This window comes from Falco peregrinus, chromosome 3 (genome assembly GCF_023634155.1).
Source record: "Falco peregrinus isolate bFalPer1 chromosome 3, bFalPer1.pri, whole genome shotgun sequence".
NCBI lineage: Eukaryota > Metazoa > Chordata > Aves > Falconiformes > Falconidae > Falco > Falco peregrinus.
The window spans coordinates 72,070,157-72,091,450 of record NC_073723.1 but is presented as its reverse complement, the minus strand read 5'-3'; the positions used below and the strand labels follow the sequence as shown (position 1 = coordinate 72,091,450).

The window sequence follows — 21,294 nt, the reverse complement described above, 5'->3', positions numbered from 1 at the left end:
TCTCTGTTGGTATGCGTGCAACGCTAGAAATACTTCTCTTTAACCTAGATTTGCAAAATCTGGTGTGCTTCAGCATTAAACTTGCAGACTCATTTCCTTGGATTCAAACACAAGACGGTAAGACCAGTTTTTGAATGAACCTTTTGTCAGATTTTACAGATTTATTTAGCAATAGAATACGCGTTTATAATCTGAATTGTAATGTATTGTTAAAACGTGCAATTTCAGGTATTTAGCTAGGTTTGTTGCTTTACTATTTTTTTACTGCAATAAAGTAGAACTTATTTCCTGACAGGACTAATATACAAAACTGTAGTTACAACTTTGTGTCTCATATTCTGTATTAGTAAAGACAATACATGAGAATATATGGCTGTTAATAAGTGCAGACCAGAATTACTTAAATAATAGACAATCTAGGAAAAAAGATGTATGTCTCTTTCAAGTTTCATGTAATTATCTATTCATTTGAGATTAACATCAACACCACAGATTACCTAATTTATTTTCTAAATAATAAAATGCTTGCATTGTCATTTCTTGAATCTGAAGTGTCTGTCTGTCTTCCTTGTTGGTTGATGACTTGGTAACTTAGGTTGAAGAAGCATTGAAAGCTCATGGCATTGGTAAGTGCAAAATTTTCCACTTCCTACTCTGTTCTAGACATGTGCCTTTTTCCCCACCCTGATGTAGTTGTATGAAACAAGCAAGAAAGATTTTCTCAAGACTTGTGCTTTAAGAACTGTCTTGCGTTCTTTAATGACATATCTAATCCTATGACAATAAAATCAATAATATGAGCAGGAGGTATGCAAAATTTATTAAAAAATGCTAGCTACAATACTACAAATCACCTACATTAAAGTTCTGAGAAACCTTAAAGAACTCAAGACCTTCAAGATTTAAAATATATTTTAAAAAACTATGCTGCTTAAAGCATGTAGAAATACTTGTTTTGGTGTATACTTTATGTTTGATGGGTTTTTTTTAAATAACTTATTAAAAATATTTTAGTTAGCTGAAGCAAAGTACTTTTAATAGGTTTAATATATCATTAAACCTTCCTCGGTCTTTATGAACTGGTCTAGTTCCAGAAGGAATGAGGGTCTAACTATGTTCATAATAGTTTGCCTACTTCTGTTTCGTGATGCACCAAAATGTATTTACAGGTTTCTGCAGTGCACTACTCCTAGGGTTTGGTTTGAAAGTTGTGGCCCAAGTTATACATAGGCATTGTACCTACCAATCTGGGAATTTGTACAGACTGTAAAGGAAATATAAGTGGATAATCTTTAGCAGCTGGATCTAATGAAATGGATGCCCTGAAATGTTTAGAGGTGAATTGGCAGACAGTCACCATATATCTTTATTTTTTTTTTTTTCCTTTCTAAAAGGATCAGCTGGCCACTGAAAAACTGGATGAGTTCTAGTGACCAGAATATGAATTGTGTTATTAGAGTCTTTGCAGGTTTATCTTCGTAACACTTTATTTCTTGTTTTTTACTCTTCTACTCTTTTCATTAAGGTAATTTCAGAAGGTTGGTGGTAATGCAGCTGGTATTAAGCAACATCTAATCGGCAGGAACAAGATGGCAATTTTTTCAGTTGTCAGTACAATATAGTTTGTAACTTAAATACTCAAGAAGAGTTTTCATGAAGATTATCTCTGTAATCTAAGTGTATGTGTCTCTTTCTGATGCAATAGGATAGGTTGAAGCCTTCTTTCTCCCACCTTCTGTATAGGGTTTATTGTAAGCCCTATGTTCAACTTCTAAGCCATATCTGAAGTCTTAGTAAGAGATTACTTGCAACAGAAGGGTAACAGTGTTGAGGGACGTTGAAGAGATGGGGAGAAACCCAAATATGCCCTTAACTGTGTCTTGTTTAAGGCACTGCTAGGAATTTATTTATTTGTTTATTCCCATGTAGTAAAATGCTGAGCTTTCTTAATTTTAGAAATCCTAATTTTGTTGTATTCTTATAGCAAGTGTGTTAAGCCCCTATTCAAGAAATAGCAACTTGCTTCCTTTGCGTGCTTGGCATTCTGCTCCCAAACACAGAGTTTCATCTCATACACATGTCTGTCTCTCTCCAGGTTCTTCAATGGCAGATAATGTTATATGGTCATCTCTGTCTGATCTTTCTTAAGGTTTTGCGGCCCCAGCTGTATCATATGCCTTATGTGGATAGAAATAAATACTGACTGGGGAGGGGATAAATGCAGACCTTCTGAAAAAGACATCAGAGTTACAGGCTGAGTCAAGTGCCCTGGCAGGCAGTATGTGATCGGGCAGTTTAAACACCTCAGGTTCAGTGGATTTAAACTGAATTGCTGTGATGTATTGGATTAAAGTAGCCCTGAAATGTATGAAATGAAGCTTTGTTCATTACAGAATAAAAGATATTTACACTGTAGAGAATTGGTCAGGCTTCTCCTTTGCTGCAGGTTGTCTTCTATGTAAACTAAATTACAGCCATAATTACTTGCAATTTAAGCCACCATTTAAGAATTTAATTTTGTGATGTGTGTTTGAACCCATGTTATGTGCTAACTAGTGGCTTGGCTGGTCTTCCTCTCTGCCTGCTTTATTGAATTGCCTGACATTAAATACCTTTGTTATTGTTTGGTGTAAAGGTTTTTGTCCATTTTCACTAAAAAATCTGACAGTCTATTCAAAACTAAACATAGCTTATTTTTCTCATGTCAACAAAAGCTCAAAGAGTTTTCTTTAAAAAAATTCATTATCATGCCAAATTTGGTTTTGTGCTTAGAACTTTATTTTCATTTCTGGTTTGTTTTTTATTTAGTTAAAACAGCAAGTGGCTCAGGGGAGCAAGTGAAAACACCTGTAAAACTTCCTGATTATGGTAAGAATATTTAATGCAAAAAAAAAGTGGAAGAAATAAAATACTTTGAGATACAGTGATACAAGTATGTCTAGACCTTAGCAAGTCATTGGGAATTAATTTCTGTTCATTGTGGCTTCCATCTGCGGTAATGTGTTGTTATTAAACAATAATATATGCAAACAAAATGCTATAAGAAGAGTGAAAATAGGATTGGGGGGGGATAATGCTTCTCAATAACTGACTTAATTTGTGATGTGGGGCCATGTATAAGCAGGGATTCACTTGAATGTGAATTTCACAGCATATTTTCTCTAGGCCAAAGGTTAGACACAGGTGTCTGTTTCATTTTGGAAGGTTTTGTGACATGACTTGAGACCACAAGGACTGATTGATAGATAGATGATATGGGATCACACAAAATTGATTTTTATCTTACAGTGCAAACTGAGCCAGAGAGGTTTCATGGACAGACCTTGGAAGAACAGCTTAATATGTGTAAAGATTCAGAACCTGCACTTGGTGAGGGCTTTTAATACTGTAATTGTTTGCTTGTGTGATGTTTACCTTTAAAGAGTATTGTTTGATTTTTTTTTTCTTTTAAAAAAAATGAAATTAGGTAATGTATAATAAAATCTTAGAATGTTTAAAATGAGTACCCAATAGTATGGTATAGCATGGTATGAAAGTGACTGATCTCAGTGACAAAATCATTGGATTTGGCCTGGAATATTTTTGATTAGGGTAGATACCACATGTTGAGAATATTCTCTAGAAACATTGTAAGGTGATATGACAGAAACGAACTTTGACATAGATGATCCTTACTATTCTTTGCAGTTAAACTGCCCATTCTGCAGAGGGAAGGGAGAGTGGAGTGGACAGGAAAAATAACAGCAGGGGCATATATTAAAATACTTTCCTGTTGATGCAGAAGGCTCGGACACAACTTATACAATCAATGTGATCAAGTTAGTGCCACTTTATTAAGGGATACACAGCAATTTATACTCTACTGGTGCTATTAATAGACTCACACCAATTTATACCCCCAGCTAAAAATACACATGCTACACACGCTTTGTTATGTAAAAGATGACAGGTTAAAACTACTCGTTCACATGTTTCTACCTCCCCTATGATTGGTCCTGGTGTGGCACCCACACACTGATCCCCCCTTGTGCAGACATCCTACTTTTTCTCATCTTTCTGTCCAACTCTCTTATCTCTCTGTGAATACACAGTTTCTTTGTCTCCCTTGGCCTTGGCATATGTCCTTAACAACACCTGCAGCTTGTTACAGCTTCAGCCTGCTTGCCTGGCTATTACAACAAAGTTACTTGGTCTGGATTGCTCATAATATGTCCGTTGTCTTCCAGCCACTCCACACATTCCCTTCTAAATAGTTACAAAAGAATTGTTGCTATTATTTTTTTAGATTTTTTTTTTTTTTAATTGTCAAGCCCTATGTGGTAAACATAAGGCATCTTAAAAAAAATTCAGTTTTGTACTTTTGGTGTTGAAGAAGTCTAGATGTCTAAAAGATAAAATAGCTGATGGTTGTAAAAACCTTGGTTCATGTGTTTGGCATACAGTAGTAATAATTTCCTTTAATGTCTCTTTTGAAACTAGCACTGATTATTTGTTTCAGCAAACATCAGATTTCCTAACTTTTTTGTTATCAATACAGGACTTAACTATATAATTGAATACAGATCAAAAGACAATTTCCCTTTTCTCTATGAATGTCAACTGTGCCACTGTAAAACAGGATTGAGTAATATGTTCATGCATGTTTGTGGTTCCAAGCATAGACTGGCATATCTGGTAAGTTTTTACAGGTTGGTTTGATGGTTTTGGGTTTTTTTTAATGTAATGATTTAAGTAGAGAACTTTCTAGTCATATTACAATTTAAAAAAATAAAATTAAGGGGTTAGATAAGCTTTTGTGACAATGTGTGTGTTTGTATTACACCTGTGCAACTGTGATAAATGGATTTAAAATTCTTCTCATCAATGAGGTGTACACCTGCCCATTGCTGACACTTAAGTTTTTAGTTTATTCTGTTTTGGTTGACTAGTAATGCCAATAATGAAATCTGCAGCTAGAATTGACTGGAAGTCAATACCTCTGGGGAGGCTATTAATAAGGCAGAATTAGGCCTTCAATGGATATACTTGGCAGGAACATAAATTCAAACAATTCCTACTTGACAAAAAAAAGTTTTTCACTGTGAGGGCAGTCAAGCATTGGAGCAGGTTGCCCGGAGAGGTAGGGGAACCTCCCTGTTCAGAGGTTTTTAAGACCCAAGCGGACAAAGCTCTGTGCAACCAATTCAGTGTTCAATGTTAACCCTGTTTTGAGCAGAAGATTTGGCTTTGGTCCGCTAAAGTATTCCATGATTCTATGCAGAGTCATTTTAATAAGTTCTCTTAGGTATATGTAAAAGTTGATGTATCCTCCACGGTTATTAGCTGTGCTAGATCTGGAATGAGTTGTGTAGGTTAAAGTGTGACTTCAGGATTTGTGTTTCCTTATTTTCTAGAAACAACATTATCCTGAGATAGCAGAATCTGATGAAGTTAAGGGTAAAGGCTCTGAACTGAACAGAAAAGTTAGGCAAGTTGCATTAACAATTGAGAAGAAAGAAGGAAGAAAACAAATAAAGGTACATGTCTCTAAGAATTCAAGAAGTTTTATATTTATTAAAAAACCAAAGTAATTTCTGTTATTGTGGGAAAGTCTGCTTTCGATGGTAGGATAATCTTGCTTTTAAACCTTCATTACAAATGCTTTTTGTCATCTTAACAATTCTTCTAGGATTATTCTGGACATGATCTCCTGTTGCTCACTCCTGTCACAACACAAGTGACAACAACTGTCACAACACATCACAAGTATTTCTCTTATTTAAAAGAATACTCATGCTACCTGAGTCTACAGAACCATGACTCGAGTGCACAAATAACACAAAATATCTATATTAATATTTAATCAGTTCACAGCTGGGGTGGATAGGTATAAAATAACTTGTTTCATTGTTGCTAGGAAAATACCTTTATGACTTTTCTGAATTGGTTTCTGCTTTGTTAGCAACTTGTGGCAATTCTCAGAGGAGCAAGGTAAAAATTCTGGTAGTACAGAGGGAAGTGTGAGAAGTGTGATGTTATCAACAATGCCATGGGGTCACACGAACACCGTAAGCTTAAATTCTTGGGGGGCTGCACCCTTAGAAGCATGTCCTTATTAAGATATCTTCATATTGTTTTCTGTGGATGCTTACATTGCAACAGTATTTAGAAATGTTTACCACCTTCATCAGGGCAGGACATTGGCGAAGTTTCTTCTTAAGATGTACCTTAGCACTGATTCATGACAAGCTTACTTAGGTGCTTAGTGTTCTTTATAGTATATATTAAATTAATTTTCTCCATCAATTTAAACGTCTGCCAACATCCTGCTTGTTAAGCAATGTTTCTTGGCAAGATCTCTTGCTAATGCTGTGTAATGTGCATAGGATGTGTCTGATTTCAAAGTGGGGTTCACAATATTACTGTGTTTAAGCTTGCTATGTTGTGCCCATCTGAAAAAAAGATCTATTTTTCTTTCTGTGTGATACTATTGCAGCTAGGCTCAAGGATGAGAGCCTGTACTGATCCTACTCCTTTTGATTAAAAAGAAAGTATGGTAATATTGGAAGATCAAGTCTTTCCTCTAGAACAAATGCTGTAGAACGGAGAGATTTCAGATTATCAAATTCAGTCTGTCTGCATAGCCTTCATTTTTAAACTTCTGCTTAAAAAGAAAATCAAAACTGACTATTGGCAGCAACTTTGTCTTTTGACCTACTTAATTCAAATTTCTTCTTGGCTCAAGACTGTATGTTTTAGATCATGGATACAGAAATAATTAATTCCATCTATATTTTGTAGACAGTTTTGTTTTTCTAGGAAGTTGCGCTACATCCACAGCAAATCCATCCTTGATTTTGGGAACTTCTAAACAGAGTACGCGTAACCTGATTTGGTTTTACTGCTGTATTTTCTGAAACCAGATATTTGGGGCTTTTTTATTTGTTTGTTTGTGTGTGTGTGTCTGTTTAAGCTCTAGCAAAAATTCATTGTAGCAAATAAGTGTCCAGGTAACTGACTTACTGACTTTTTGAATATCCATTCAGTGATTTACACTACGGATCATATATCCTTACAAAAATAAATGTTTAACTCTGATGAAATACCTGTGGAATGATTTTATACACAAAATATCTAACATTAATGGGTTTTATTTTTAGGTTGTTACAGATGCTCCAGTAATGAGGAGGAGATGGCAAGAATGTACGTGTGCTCAGTGGGATGTAAATTGTATAGTTAAAATTTGGGTAAACTCCCTTTTATCTAAATCAGCTTGATTTAAGGGCAAATTGAAAGGTTTGGTCAGTAATTGTAGCGTGTGTTTACATTCTAAGTTGCATTTTGTAAGGTTTATATTGAAAATTTGATGGATGAACAAGTTCTTCCGTGGAGAACATAACTAGAGAGCACTGTTTTATATAGCTTTGTTCTCTCTCCCTCTTTCCATCCCAGTCCCTCTTGCTTCCCAGGATCCTTTCCCTATGGGCAAAAGGAGCAAGTTGTAGCTCCATACCAATATTTAATTTGCAGTCCAGAAAGCCAGACAGGATTCTTAAAGCACAGCTTTCGCTTTTACTTGTGGAAGAAAACTTTCTGTTTTACTAGCCATTGATATTCATAAAATTGTAGAAACATGGTATCTGTGAGACTTTTCCGCTCAGTTCAGTCTTTCAAAACTTTTTGTAGTACAATGTCATCCAGATAGACAGATGGTACAATTGCATGCCACTACAGGAAATGGCTAAAAATTGCTATGAGACATCCTTATTCTCAGATCTGTGTGAAAAATAAAGATTTGAATTAAAACTAATGTACTTAATTTTAATGTATATTATTAGTATGTAAATGGTGGCTTAAAATAGCTCCTCAGAATTAAAGGGAAGATTATTTTTATAATAATCTAGATGAGCAGTGTCACACTCTGAAGAGTAAAGATAGCCATTCTGAAACTAGGAAAGTGTTTTGAAATAAATTGAATCCTATTCAGATTAGCTTTCTTGACTGCAACCTATTGGTTAATGTGTCTAATTTTGTGCATGGCTGTGTGGCATTCTACTATATTTATAATACTTACATCTGTTAAGAAATTTTTTATGTAGTTATAACCAGGCTATAAAATATTTAAAACTTCGTTACTGATTTGTATTTCACATTTAATATGCTGTCACATAATAATGCTTATAAAATTCCTCTGAATGTTTGTAACTAGTAGCGCACAGAAACAGAGCTAGTTGAAATTGAAGTGCAGTTGTAGAACCCGTCTCTGTCAAGATAAGTCCATTGTGCTACATTTCAAGCATGTTTATTTAGATCCTAATGCAGATGACAGCCCTTCAAAAGCTAAAGTTCAGCATATGGATACATCACTTAATAATGAAGAAGACTGTAAAAATAAGGATGGAAAAATGCCAGACCTTATTCAAGGTAAGAGAAGAATAATTTTTTTCAATTATTTTTTTTTTAAGTTTTCACTTTTTTACTCTGTATTTGCCTGTTTATGGCTTCTATAGTTATGTTCTTCTATAGAGGGTGAATTTGTGCCATATCTGAATGGGTTTGGGATCTGTGGCAAAGGAAAGAATAATCCCAGTGTTTACAAAAAAAAATACCCAGTTTTACTTAATGTCGCTGGATAATTCAGAGCAGAAACAAGACAAGTTTCATAATTAGAAACTTTTACTATGCATATTTTTGGGAGAAGGGGCATAGACTCTTTTTGGCCATATAAACTGTTCTTTGGTGTCAGGAAAAAAAAAAGGAATAGCTGCATGCCAAACTGTTCATAGCACAAGAAGAATAAAAAGGAAATAGATTGAATAGATATTTTTTTTAATGACAGGTAAAATATTTGACTAATGCTTATTTTATTGGGAAGAAACCAACAATTAAATACAAAAATAAGTGAACACCATGTAAGTGAAGAAACATAAGAAGTTACTGCTTGGTTGTAGACTTAATGTCAAAGGTGAGATTAGGTTTCAGTCTAGGGGCATTATAATTGTTCTCATTCAGGGTATTTCTGATCAGAAATCTAAACTTGTGCTTCATGGCTGAACCAAATCTTAGATTTTTAGGTCCGGTTTTTATTTTATTTCTTCATAAGATACCTTTCTTACACCTTCAGGTTTTATTGACATTATCTTTCAAAAAATTCTAAGCAAGGAATACTTTTAAATCAAAATACTGGGAAACCATTACTAAATATACTGGTTTTATTGTTTTAGATGAAAAGAAGGTTCAAGAGGAGCAGGAGAAAATTCAGAAAGAGCAGACAAAGCCAGATGAGAAGATTGAACCTAATGAGGCTATTGAAAGCAGCAAAGGCAACAAGACTGAAGAAGGCAGCAAAGGCAACAACTCAGAAAAGTAAAACAAACAAAAAAAATCCACCACCCCCAAAACCCTTTAAATTTACTCAAAGGAAATTTTTGTAGATTATAACTGTCTGTATTGGATTTGCATAGTGTATGCTGTGAGGAAGAAAGGCATGCTATAATAGTAAAATGCTTGTCTTATGAAATCATGCTCAGCTGTAAACTTCTCTCATCAACAGAAAATCTGGCGTATGTAAAGTGACCTCAGATTTTGCTCTAGATGCATCTAGTTTTTATATTTAGCTGTGTTATCCTTAAAGCATAATCCTCATGTATTACAAATTCAAAAATAACATTCTCTTATCATTTAAAAACCCCTCTGTTATGGGTTCGTGTTGGATAATTAGAATGGTATATGAACTGATTTTAGAAGGAAAATATAATCAGTAAATAGCTGTAACAATTGGGGTTCATCTTTACAAAGAGATTTCGTGGAGGAACAATTAGTAGTATTGTGTGTGGTTCCAAAATGGTGAAACCATGCTTGCTGTTTGTAAACGTCTTTATTAATAACAGTATTGTCAGTTAGTTTGAACTATCAGCCTTTGTGTGAGGGGGACATCTCCCAACATCAGTCGTCTTTGTGCTACACCAGGAACTACAGGAAAGCATTCAGTAAGGGACATACATGCGTGAACCCAAACATAAGACTTTTGTTCCAACAATTAGTTCTTTGGTTTGCTCTAATGACATTCTCTTGGAATGTTTCTTAAGCTGGTACTCTTTCCCAGACATGGAGAGCTAACATCTTTTGCTTGTTTACTGTTATCAAGTAAAAGGAGAAATTTTCTTGTTTCTGAAATCTTTTTGTAGGAATTCTGCCTGTCTATGGGACAGCCATTAAGGAAAAGGATTCATTGAAACCAGATTCAAGTCCAGGTTTATGAATCTTTGTGTTCATTTGTCTGGCTTTCAAATACCTGTAACAGTTCTTAATCTGGAGATTGAACTAGATCATGAAAACATCAAAAATAGGGAACTAAATCAAGCTCAGTTATCCACACCTGGAAATGCTGCTGTCTGTTTCTCCCTGACACTGATCCTCATTGTGCTGTCCTGTACTTCAAGTTTAAAGAACAGTATCTTTTGGAAAAGCACTTAATGTTGTTCTTTTAATCCAGTTGTTAGATAGATCCTGGGTAACTATGAGCAGCCAGGTGTTTCAGCAAGAGACTGGTTTGGAAGTTGGTTACTAAATTAGGACTTCAGCTTGCTCCTTTACTGTTTATTTTTGTGAGACTTCTGAGAGATGTGAACTCAATATATAGTTTCTTAAAAGGAATAAGATCAGATTCTCATTGACAGCAAGCAGTCAAATGATGTTTCATTCTTTTTTCTGGGTTTTAGAACTTACGTACTAGCTACTCGGACTGAAAAAACCTCATAAAATTTTTTTACAGTGATACCTGGGACCACTGGGATTTCTGCAAGAAAATAATGTGACCTTTCAGGGTGTTTCAGAACTACTGTACGAGTATTGTGTCAGGAATTGAAACTGATTATCAGTTATTGACTAGCTACACATTTTTGAGAGATCAACCAACTGTATACTGTTTTATTTATTTATTTATTCTATCTTAAGGTGTGAGACCAATAAACAATCGCAGGAAGAAAAGAAGGAAGTTGAGGTGAATGTTTTTCCATTAATGTGTTTCCAGTTTACAAATAGTTGAGGAAATAATTACTTTAATATATGATTGGCAATGGTGTTTGCTTTTGCTTATTCATATTGATAATATTATTGATAGTAAATTAGCTACAAGTTGCTAAGCAAATTTATTAAGAACTAGGTTTTTTCCTACTTTGTCATGAAAACACATGTACACGTTTCATATAAGCACACATAGTTTAATTACAATCTAGAATAACCATAATTACTGTTTAATTTTAGTTATAATTACTGCACATGATAGATCTGTGGACTTTTTTTTTTCTATATGAAACAGCAAGAATTTACAGCAAATTCTGAAGAATTTACTAGTCAAGAACAACTGTTGAGTTATTTGGTGAGTGTTGATTCTTACCTTGCAAAGTAATTTTTTTGGGAAAAAAAATAATCACAGAATTACTAAGCTTAAAATGTAGAAAGTAGCAGAAGCCAAAATGTAGGCAGTCTGATAATTTAATGTGTTTTGTCAGAAGGCAGGGTTCAGAATAAAATAAATATCACTGAATTTATAATTTATGTATTCATTCTAAAGTTTCTAGACAGGATTTTTGCTAAAGTGCTGGTTTACTATCAGTAAAATGACTTGCACTTAAAATGAGCACATTTTTCTCAGCTATAGCTTAACTCTACTCCTAAACTACATGCTTAAGTAAAATGACTTTTAAATTTTTTTTTCTTTTATAATTGGTCTATGATTGCCAAATGAGGAGTTTGGAAAGATGTAATTCACTAATGGAAGGAAGTAGAATGGAGAAAAATATCTGAGATATGTGGAAAGGAAAGAAGCAATTTTTAAGAAATAAAATACAAGTTGTATACTTGAACACAACCCCCCCAAAAAAATCATAAACTAAAAGAAACCTACCTGTTCCCTTTGTAAAGTATGTGACAAAACACCTGAGTCTACCCAGTTGTTGAAAATATGTCTTATGTACACATTCACAGCAGAGGTACAATCAATAGGAGGGGAAAGCTAGCAGTTGCTAGTTAGATGTATTAACAACATTTGTGGTCTTGGTCTTGCATACAGAAATGGTTATTGTGACAAACTGTACAAAAATCTTTAGTGATAGTTGTTGTGACTCAGCTACTGCATGGTAATTTAAACATCATTGACTATCATAAAATCTTTTTTCCCCTTTTTAATAGGGAGTTATTAGGTTTAAAGATTGCTCCTTGCTAATGAAGCTTGAATTTGTTTTGAGACGTCCTCTGGCTTGGTGTTATTGTCTCCAAGAACAAAAGAGGACTATTGGGAATGTGTTTGGAAAAGAGGACTATTGGGAATGTGTTTGGAACAATGTTCTGTTTTGGAAAGTTCAAAAACTGTTTAATATTGGCATTTACAGTCATTTTTTGAAAAGCTGCATGATGTGTTTCTATTGTTGGATTCTGAGATTTCTTGTGTAGTGGAAAGTAATTTCACAAGTATCTTTTTGGAGCTCCTGTTCATATAATGGAATAATTCCAGTTGTTCAACAGCTATCCATGATACATACTTATTTAGTTGTGAAAATCAGTATGTTCAGCTTTGTCATTAAAATAATTGTATTTTGTTTATTACCTGATAAGATCTCCTTGCTAAAGCTTAATTTTTTCCCAGCTGATTTTTTGACAAGATCTTTAACTAGAACATATGCAAACCAGGAGAGGCAAACACTGTTAGTGTTAAAAATATAATATAATCCCTGTTATGCTGGTTTTTATTACTGTTTGTCATCGTCTGGAGTGTTTAGAAGTGTTTGTTTCTATGCCAGAATACTTTGAATTGTTAGGACAGACCTGCAGTTGTTACATTGTGCCCAGTGGAAATGTTTTCAGCAGAACTTTATTAGTACTGGATGATGCATGTAGCACACTCTGGGAGGGCTGTTGGTGCTAGAACTTGTTCCCCTACTAGAGCTTCAAAGTTTTGAAGACTTTTCCTTAGGCTTTTTGGGAAGAAGAAGATTAGTATAAGTCAAAGCAGCATATATTTTTAATTTCAGTAGTGTTCTGGATTTTTGCTATTTTTTAGATACATAGCTTATGACTATATCGCATCAGGGAGGTTGTACACATTCATTTGTATGCAAGTGTCTTGGGAAGAGATCAAAATACTTAAGAAAAAGCATTTTGCTATATGTATTTCCAGGCATATTCTTGGGTTCTTCCTCTTCAAAGGACTGTATCATGTAGCTGCAGCTTCCTTCTGTTAGGATCCTCTTCCATTCCACCTTCTTACACCAATTAATGGGATTAAAAGTAAAAACTGTATTTGCTTTGTAACTTCAGCCATGTCTGACAGAAGGATAGAGACATGGAAGTTCCTGCAGGTTTTGTTTGAACATGTTGATACTTCAATCTTTTAGAGGCAATTTTTTAATGTTTTGGTTGTGTTTTTTTTTTCTAGCAAAATTTTGAGATACTGAATGAAGATGATGCCTCATTTATCCTGAAAGTTACACAGACTCTTACAGATGCACTGGTGGAATATCGTCAGCAGGCTATATCAAACAAAGTAATGTGGATTTTGTTTTGGTTTTGTTCTATAGATCTGTAGATTCCTGTGATTATGCAATTTTATTGTTACATATAATTTAAACAAAACATCTGCGAAGACTATATTGTAAGTTTTGCCCATTAAATACTTCACTTTTTGTAGTGATGATAGAATAAACTTCCAGCTTTTCTGGTGAGGAGTCTCAATACTTTCTGTGTTCAAAGGTGCTTTCTTTTTTTTTCTTCTTTCTAATAGAAGCTAAACATTATCTTGTCTCTTATTTTCCATGCTTTTTGTTACATCTGTGTTTTTCTGCTCTTTTTGCCCCTGTTCAATTCTAACTTAAGCTTTTCTCTTCTTCTTTTGTGTTGCATTTCCATTCTGTATTGCATTTCCATTCCCAGCTTTCACTTCACTCACCATGCAATTAAGCATTACTGACACTAATTTTCTTTTACACAACTTTTGGTCCTACTCTTTGGAGTGTTCCCTTTGAGGTCTTTTTCTTCCTCCACTATTAGAAACCCAGTTTTTCCCCTCTCTGCTATTACTTTTGACTGACTTCACATAGGCATAGTATGGAGGTGTTCTGAGTACTTCTTTGAAGCTGTTGTGGTTGCCACTTGCATTTCCTATACCTCCAGTTTGTGTTCCATTATACCATAATCTCCACAGTTTCCATCCTTGGAATGACTTTTAGTTCATTCCTCTGTGATCAACAGATAGGTAGGAACTTTCCTCTTGGTCATCCATTCAACATCTTTGCCATAGGAAACAGTATTCCTTATCCCTCCCAGTGTTTCTTGCAGAATTGTTATGTGTTGAACAGACTTCTCATTTGCCACAACAGCTACTCCTACTGCTACAGCTACTTAACTTTATTTAAAGGGTGAGCTTAAGTGGAAAATGCCAAATGAGGATAAGTACCAGCCAACAACTGGAGAGAATCACAGAGGTGATGCTTCGAGAAAAAAAAGTTTAGTGTTGTTTTTTTCTCTTGTCTTCAAAAGCCTTTCTTAATTTTTAGAATAAAGTTTATCTTTGTTCCCCATATTCCGTCTTCCCTCTGTTATTTTCTTTCTGCCCCAAAGGCAGTACTTATCAATGATAAATTCCATGCCTATAGCTCTTATGAATAATTTACTGCTTTTTACTTCCTCATTAAGCTTACTTTCACCTTATTCCTGCTGTTTTTTCCATACAGGATTTTGTTGTTTTATTCATTGACAAAGGGTAAAATCTGACACGTTACAAAACAAGTTCTAACTGAAGTAACTTCTGACCTACTAGTTGTAGAAAAAAGAAAATGTTTTGCCACATTAGGGTTTTATAGTACTCAAAACTGTGATCTTTCAACTGGTAATATATTAACTAACTATTGTTCTAAGAGTAAAACGCTTCCTTTTTTAGACCTGACAGGTTGAGAATTAGGCTTTATCTCTTCTTGGCCAAATATATTGCTTTTTCAGATGTAGAGATACTGTGAGCAATGTGTACATAGAAGTTCATTACCAGCTGCCTAATCTTCAAATAAATACTTGTTTTTTTAGATTTTGTAGCAGAAATACTGGTCTTCTATTTGGTTTGTGACCATTAAAAATGTACAAATTCATCATTTCAAGAGGTTGTCTTGATGAAAATCTGAACACAATTTTTTTGAAACTTGTAGGACCTCTTAGATACTGAATATAATGGAGAAGCAGCATTGGAATATTCCACAGAACAGTCTGACTTGACTTCGGCAGATATTAGTGACTCTGATACTGGTAATGTTAGCTTTGCAATCTTGAATGTGCTTTAATCTTAACACTGAACCTTGCATAAATTTTAGTAAGCTTTTTTTTTTTCTTGAAAAACACAGCTTAAGAGCAGAATAAAGGCAGGGTCAAGCAGCGTGAATTAGTAGTTTTGGGTTTTTTCCATCCTCTACAAATGTTAGAAATGGCAAACTATTCAAAAACATTCATCCTGTTTAACTGTAGCATTTGAGGAGAAATTTAATTAGTACCGACTGTGACTTTCCTCTGTCTAGAGGCAACTGTTTCTAAGGAGGCTTTCAAAGTTTAACTCTGGCTTCCCCGCACCCCAACACCCTCCCATTTCTTTCCCTTCTTGACGGAGAAGAGGCTTAGTGCAGGTCTAGTCAAATCAAGATATTATTTGAACAAAATTATGTTGTATAGGATGGATAGTTCTGTTTAATACCAGCTCCTTGGCCTCAGTACCTCTGACTAATTTTTTCAAAAAATCTTGGATTCCTTTGAGGTCATTCCCTTCTTGATATAAACAAATCGTTATTTTTCTCAAGCGTAGGAAGTAAAATCATATGTTTGGAGAGGCAAGATATGCAGAATACTAGTGGAGCTATTTTGTATGCTTTTTTATTTTTTTGTGTGGGGTCAATTTTCTTTTTTTATAGAAACTTTAGCTTTTGGAAACCTCAATTAATACAATGCTAATAAAAAAAATGCAGTGACTTATAATACAGGAGACTTTTTGTGAGCATAATGGAAATAGCTTTCACCCACCTCCCCACTCTTGTTTCTCCAGAATTTTCTGTAAATGGAAAGCATTCCTGACTCTTAGTTGTATGAAAATGTAGCAAAGCCAGATGTGAACCTTAGCAGCAATGCTGCTGTGCCAGACTGGAAATGCTTGTTTTGAAAAGCCCTATTTAGAGAAATAAGAGAAATCTTTCAGAATCTTCTGTTTCTGAAAAATACTATTTCTTTTCTTTAAGATTATTCAAGCAGCCGATCAGCTAAGCACTCCTTATCAATAAATGAAGACGATGAGCCCCAAAACTTTTCAACTGGCTCTTTGGAAACAGCATATGAGAACAACATCACTACTGAATTTTTGAACAGTGTAAGAAATATGAATGTTGAGGAAGTTACTGCTACTCTACACAAAATAGCAGCAGCAAATCCAGCTTTCAGAGGTAATTCACATATACATGCATAGACACACATACACATACACACAAACACATATATAAAAATATAACATAATTTTGTTAGCTCTGTGAAATATTAATAACTATATGGGTCAAAGAACTTTGAGGTATTAAGGAGAGCTAAAGAGACCTTTTTTTTTTTGGTCCTTTAACTTGCAGGATCCAGTTTAGAAATGGTAATTCAAAGTAGCTGCCTTCCCACAAAGGTGTTAATAATCGCAGAATTTTAAAAATTATTTTCTCATTGTGCATAGTAACACTTACATGGTGAGAGGCAGTAATCTAAAATCAAGCATATTGTTACTGGAAAAAAGTGGACTCTTGTCTGTGATATAACTGGTGAAACACTGGTTTTGGGAATGGCAACAGCAAAGAAATTTTTACTTGTTGATTCCTGAAGGAACCGTACTTGCACAGTAACACAGAAATAATAATGAATCAGAGACAAGTAGCCTTTCTTTTGCTTACAAGGGTCTAATAGGTTTCAGCTACTAAACCTTCCCACATCTTCAGTCAACTGCTGCCCTTTCTTCAGAAGCTTCCTGTGTACATGTTTAAGCTTCTCAGAGTGAGTTTAGGAACATCAGAGTAAAAAAAGAATGCTGAAGATGAGTACATTGTGGAGAAGCTTAAGATATTCTCTGCTTGAATACTCACTGTGGAAGGAACTGCTACAATCAGTGCTATAACCTCTCTTTGGGCGTGTGTGTGTGCACACAACTCAGTTCTGGAACAAACTGACAAAACCATGAAATTAACAAACTGTTATAACTCTTCCATGAATATCACCTGGTCCTAGGGACCTCAAGACCAAAATTGTGAAGTTACTGATGGTAGTGATTTCTCCCATAAAGCTTCCTTTGGAACCTGAAAACTTGTGGGTGGCAAATGTGGTTCTTTTTCATGTATATTCCTCTCTCTCTCTCTCTCTCTCTTTTTTTTTTTTTTTTTTAAGGTTTTGTTGTGTGTTGAACACAGGTGTTTGTTCACTGCCCCCCACCCCCCCTGCAGCTGGACAGGGAAGAGAATAGGAAGAACAAAAGTGAGAAAACTTGTGGGTCGTGATAACAACAGTTTAGTAAGTGAAGAGAAAGGTTTGGGGGGAACAAGTCATGCAAAGACAATCACTCAGTGCTTCCCACAAGCAGGCTGATGCCCAGCCAGTCTCTGACAAACACCTTGGAAGCCAACCCCACCCCCTTGCCTCCCCAGTTTTTATTGCTGAACATGATGTATGGAATATCCCTTTGGCCAGGCTGGGTCAGTTGTCCCAGCTGTATCCCCTCCTATCTTTTTCCTATTCCCAGCCTAATCACTGTGGGGGTGCAGAGTAGGAAACGGAGAAAGCCTTGCCACTGTGCAAGCATGCTTTGGCAACAGCCAAAACACTGGTGTTTTATCAGCACTGTTTTGGCCACAAATCCAAAACATGGGCCCATACAAGCCACTATAAAGAAAATTAACTCCATCCCAGCCAGAACTAGTACAGGGTTCCAGGTGATCTTTGAAACTGCCAGCTTCTATTGGACAGGTGAATAAAAACTGCTTAGGAAAACAAAGTAGGAATTAGTAGACACCTGGAAAAATGAAATCTGCTTAAAGTGGTTGGTGGGGAATATGAATACATTTTTTTTATAAGAAAACCTTCCTTACAGACTTTCTGGAGTTATTTGAAAGGTATCAGCAAAGGAGTCAGATAAAGGTGATCTGGTTCATACAGTCTGTTTGGAATTCCAAGAAGTTTTTGATAGGTACTCTAATCTGGGCTTGTAAGGAAACTAACTGGCTGTGGGAAAAGAGGGAAATCCTTGCATTGTTTAAATAATAAACAGAAAATAGGCAATTACTTTTTACAATGAAGAGAAGTTCTAGCAGAGAGCTCTGAGCCTGTGCTATTTTGTATCTTCACACATGACCTGGAAAAAGGGATGAGTATCTGGATGGCAAAATTTTCTCAAGAGTCGGAACAGTTAAGTGTTGGTTGACTGATGAATTTCAAAAGCTCCTAATCAGATCAGTGGAAATATCAACTTATCAGTCAGAAGAATATGTCAAATACAAGAAATTAAGAAAAGAATGGAAATAAAGGTGTGAGTCATCATTTTGCTATTGCATGAATTCATGCTTTGCCTGTATCTGGCATAGGGCATAAATTCTGTTTCCCTTATTTCAGATAAGGGGCTTTATTGCTGCAAAAGATTTAGAAAAGGCCACAGAGTAAGGGCATATCTTCCATACAAGAAGCAATAGAAAGCTACAACTTTTTAGCCTGGAGATGACAGAGATAATGTAACAGATCTGTGAAATCATGAGTGGATGGAGATGACAGACAGGATTCTGTTATTTCCTGTCTCTTTTGAGACATAAACTTGGAGTAGTGTGGGACTCCAATGTGGACAAAAAGAGTTGGTTCTTCATGCAGTATCAGGTGGATGATCTAAGGAGCTCCTAGCAAAAGGGGTACTGTGGATACAAAAATGTGTGTGTCCTTGTCTTTGCTGTCTGGGCCAGACTGGGCAAGTGTTTGGAAGAGGACTACTAAAGTTCACCATATCAGACTTGGAAAGTTTCCTGAGCTGAAGATGATCTGAGATGGGGAGAACACAGTATTTCCACACCCCACCAAGCAGCAGGCATGCTTGCTCTGCTCTTACCCTTACCTTAGCATATGGTTATGGGTGCTGAATGTTTATTACCACTGCATTTCTTCTACTTCTCCTTTCCCCCTCCCAAAGCCATGGGCATTATTTTCGTCAAAGCAACGTGGCCTTCTTGCTTGTGTTCGGAAGAGAACACTTGTCTTATCATTACAGTGGTAAAATCAAGCACTTCTGGTCACGCTTTTCTAATTATCAGCTGCAGATCTTTCAAAGTCAGAGATGAGTAGAAAGGCAAAACACACCCGTTAACTGGACCAGTACAGCTGTTCATGGCAATATGTAGTGATAGTTTCTGGGCGCATTCTGACTGTTAAAAGTTACGGTATTTTTCATTTAATACGAAAAGATCCAAACTCATGTCAGCATCTAAATGTTTCAATTGTGCTTTTAAATGCATTTTATCATAAACCCACTTATTTTCTGTTTTTGTTTGTTTGTGTGTTTGCCTTTAAGGAATTGATATTCCAAATGTTATAAGGATCCTGACTGAAAGTGGAACTCTGAGAAGACCAAGCAATGGCAGCACACAGTGACGTGGTAGTTGATAGTTAATATAGCAATGTTCACTTCCTGTCACTTTGTTGTTTTACTCAGTATGAAGTCAATGTAGCTGATTTTGCTATGTTCAAATTTTGTACAATATTATTTTAAATTAATAACTTGGCTTTGAGGTTGTTATTTATTTCTTAGTATAGCTTAAATTTCTATATTGTGGAAAGGTTGTAAAGCTCATGTTCTCTCTTTCCATGTTAAAATATACTTTTAAAACAGATAACAGTTTTTCTCAGTATCATTAAATACGATACGTTGACAGTCTAATCTTTTCTTATTGTTGGTTCTTTTCCAAAGAGTTATCAGCAGAATGAACTACTGCAATCAGCAGTACAAATTCATCCTACAATAAATACTCAGAAGTTCTTCCCTGGGCTGCTGGGCCTGACTCAAAAGATTTTGTAATCAAAAATCCTCTCCCATATAAGGATAATGACCCATATATATATATATATATATATATATAAATTTTTTTTTGAGTAAAGGTTAAAAATAATAATCAAAAGTCAGTGCTGTCAGTCTAGTTCTGAGCTGAGGAGTACCTGGATTATAGCCAGCTACGGGAGCTTCCGTAATTGGAAGCCTTAGCAAAGTCAACAGAAGTTGGCTGTGCCTGCAAATTCAGGGATATGTTCCAAGAGAACTAACAGAACTGCAGATAAGAGGCACTGATGTGGTAGTGAAAGTATCTGTTGTCTTCTCTTATCCCACCAGTATGAGAATTAAATGAAAGCTGACTTATACTGTCCTTCAATTCAGGCTCTTCTAACGTGAACTTTTTTTCCATCTATAGTAGTAGTGTTTTTGACTGAATGTAAAGGTCTTGACATTAATGACTACTACTTTTGTAGGATAATGAAGAATGTTTTGGATGGTTACAAATTAAGTGTGCATGGGGAAAAGTAATTTTTTTTTAACTTGTATAATTAAAATTTGCTTTCTGCTTGTGACATTGGGTAGCATTCGGTGGTTCTAATTAAAGCTCTTCAGCTTTGCAGTCAAATGCTGGTATAATATAGACATACTGGGGCCAGATGGTAAATGAACCTTTTAATGTTAACTTTTTTTTTGAGATCTGGATGGAATTGAGAATCCTCATCCTGATGGTTTCACATCTTCTTATCATGGAATGCAAGATATCATAAAAATAAGATATCAAAGAAGGCAGCAAGAAAATTGGTTGGTTTTGTTCCATGAACAGACACAGGAATGAAAACAGTTCACTGACAATTAAAAAAATGAAACCACAAAAAGCTGCTTTAAAGAAATTGTGAAGAATTTCTACAATGCCTCTAAATATGTTCTTGTTGGAAGCAGAGATGGAACCAGACCTCTTACAGCTCATTTACACTATAATAAGGACAATGTTAATGCCTGCTTAATGAAGATGATCAGTAAAAACATCTTTTAGTTGATACAAAACTTTTGAATTCTTTTCCTGTAATACAGAAAATAAAAATAGAAACGTCTTTTGTTTATTTTCCAAGTACAGAACATTCTGTGAATTAAAATAATAAAATAAGAATGTTCAGCTGTTGTGAAAGGCCATCTCTGGGGCAGCTTCTTTCTCCTTTTACTATGGAATCATTCCTAGTGGAAATAAAGTTAAAATTAAGTTGAAA

At 35.2% G+C, this 21,294-nt stretch overlaps 1 protein-coding gene across 5 annotated transcripts in view; it reads left to right on the top strand.

The window, feature by feature from the left end:
* Positions 1–21,294, top strand: part of LOC114010233 (uncharacterized) — a 23,219-nt gene extending 1,925 nt beyond the window's left edge. For 2 of the 5 annotated variants that reach the window (XM_055798485.1, XM_055798484.1), the window contains exons 3-17: positions 49–117; positions 596–626; positions 2,809–2,868; positions 3,289–3,369; positions 4,538–4,674; positions 5,394–5,516; positions 7,140–7,182; positions 8,290–8,403; positions 9,204–9,345; positions 10,936–10,981; positions 11,300–11,359; positions 13,415–13,522; positions 15,174–15,270; positions 16,245–16,445; positions 19,574–21,294. In XM_055798485.1, the coding sequence (XP_055654460.1) occupies positions 49–117; positions 596–626; positions 2,809–2,868; positions 3,289–3,369; positions 4,538–4,674; positions 5,394–5,516; positions 7,140–7,182; positions 8,290–8,403; positions 9,204–9,345; positions 10,936–10,981; positions 11,300–11,359; positions 13,415–13,522; positions 15,174–15,270; positions 16,245–16,445; positions 19,574–19,653 (1,392 nt within the window). In that variant the 3' untranslated portion in view covers positions 19,654–21,294. Of the gene's footprint in view, positions 1–48; positions 118–595; positions 627–2,808; positions 2,869–3,288; positions 3,370–4,537; positions 4,675–5,393; positions 5,517–7,139; positions 7,183–8,289; positions 8,404–9,203; positions 9,346–10,935; positions 10,982–11,299; positions 11,360–13,414; positions 13,523–15,173; positions 15,271–16,244; positions 16,446–17,415; positions 17,539–19,573 lie in introns of all 5 variants that reach the window. The other 3 variants (XR_008746261.1, XR_003551605.2, XM_027776996.2) reach the window with 3 other exon arrangements.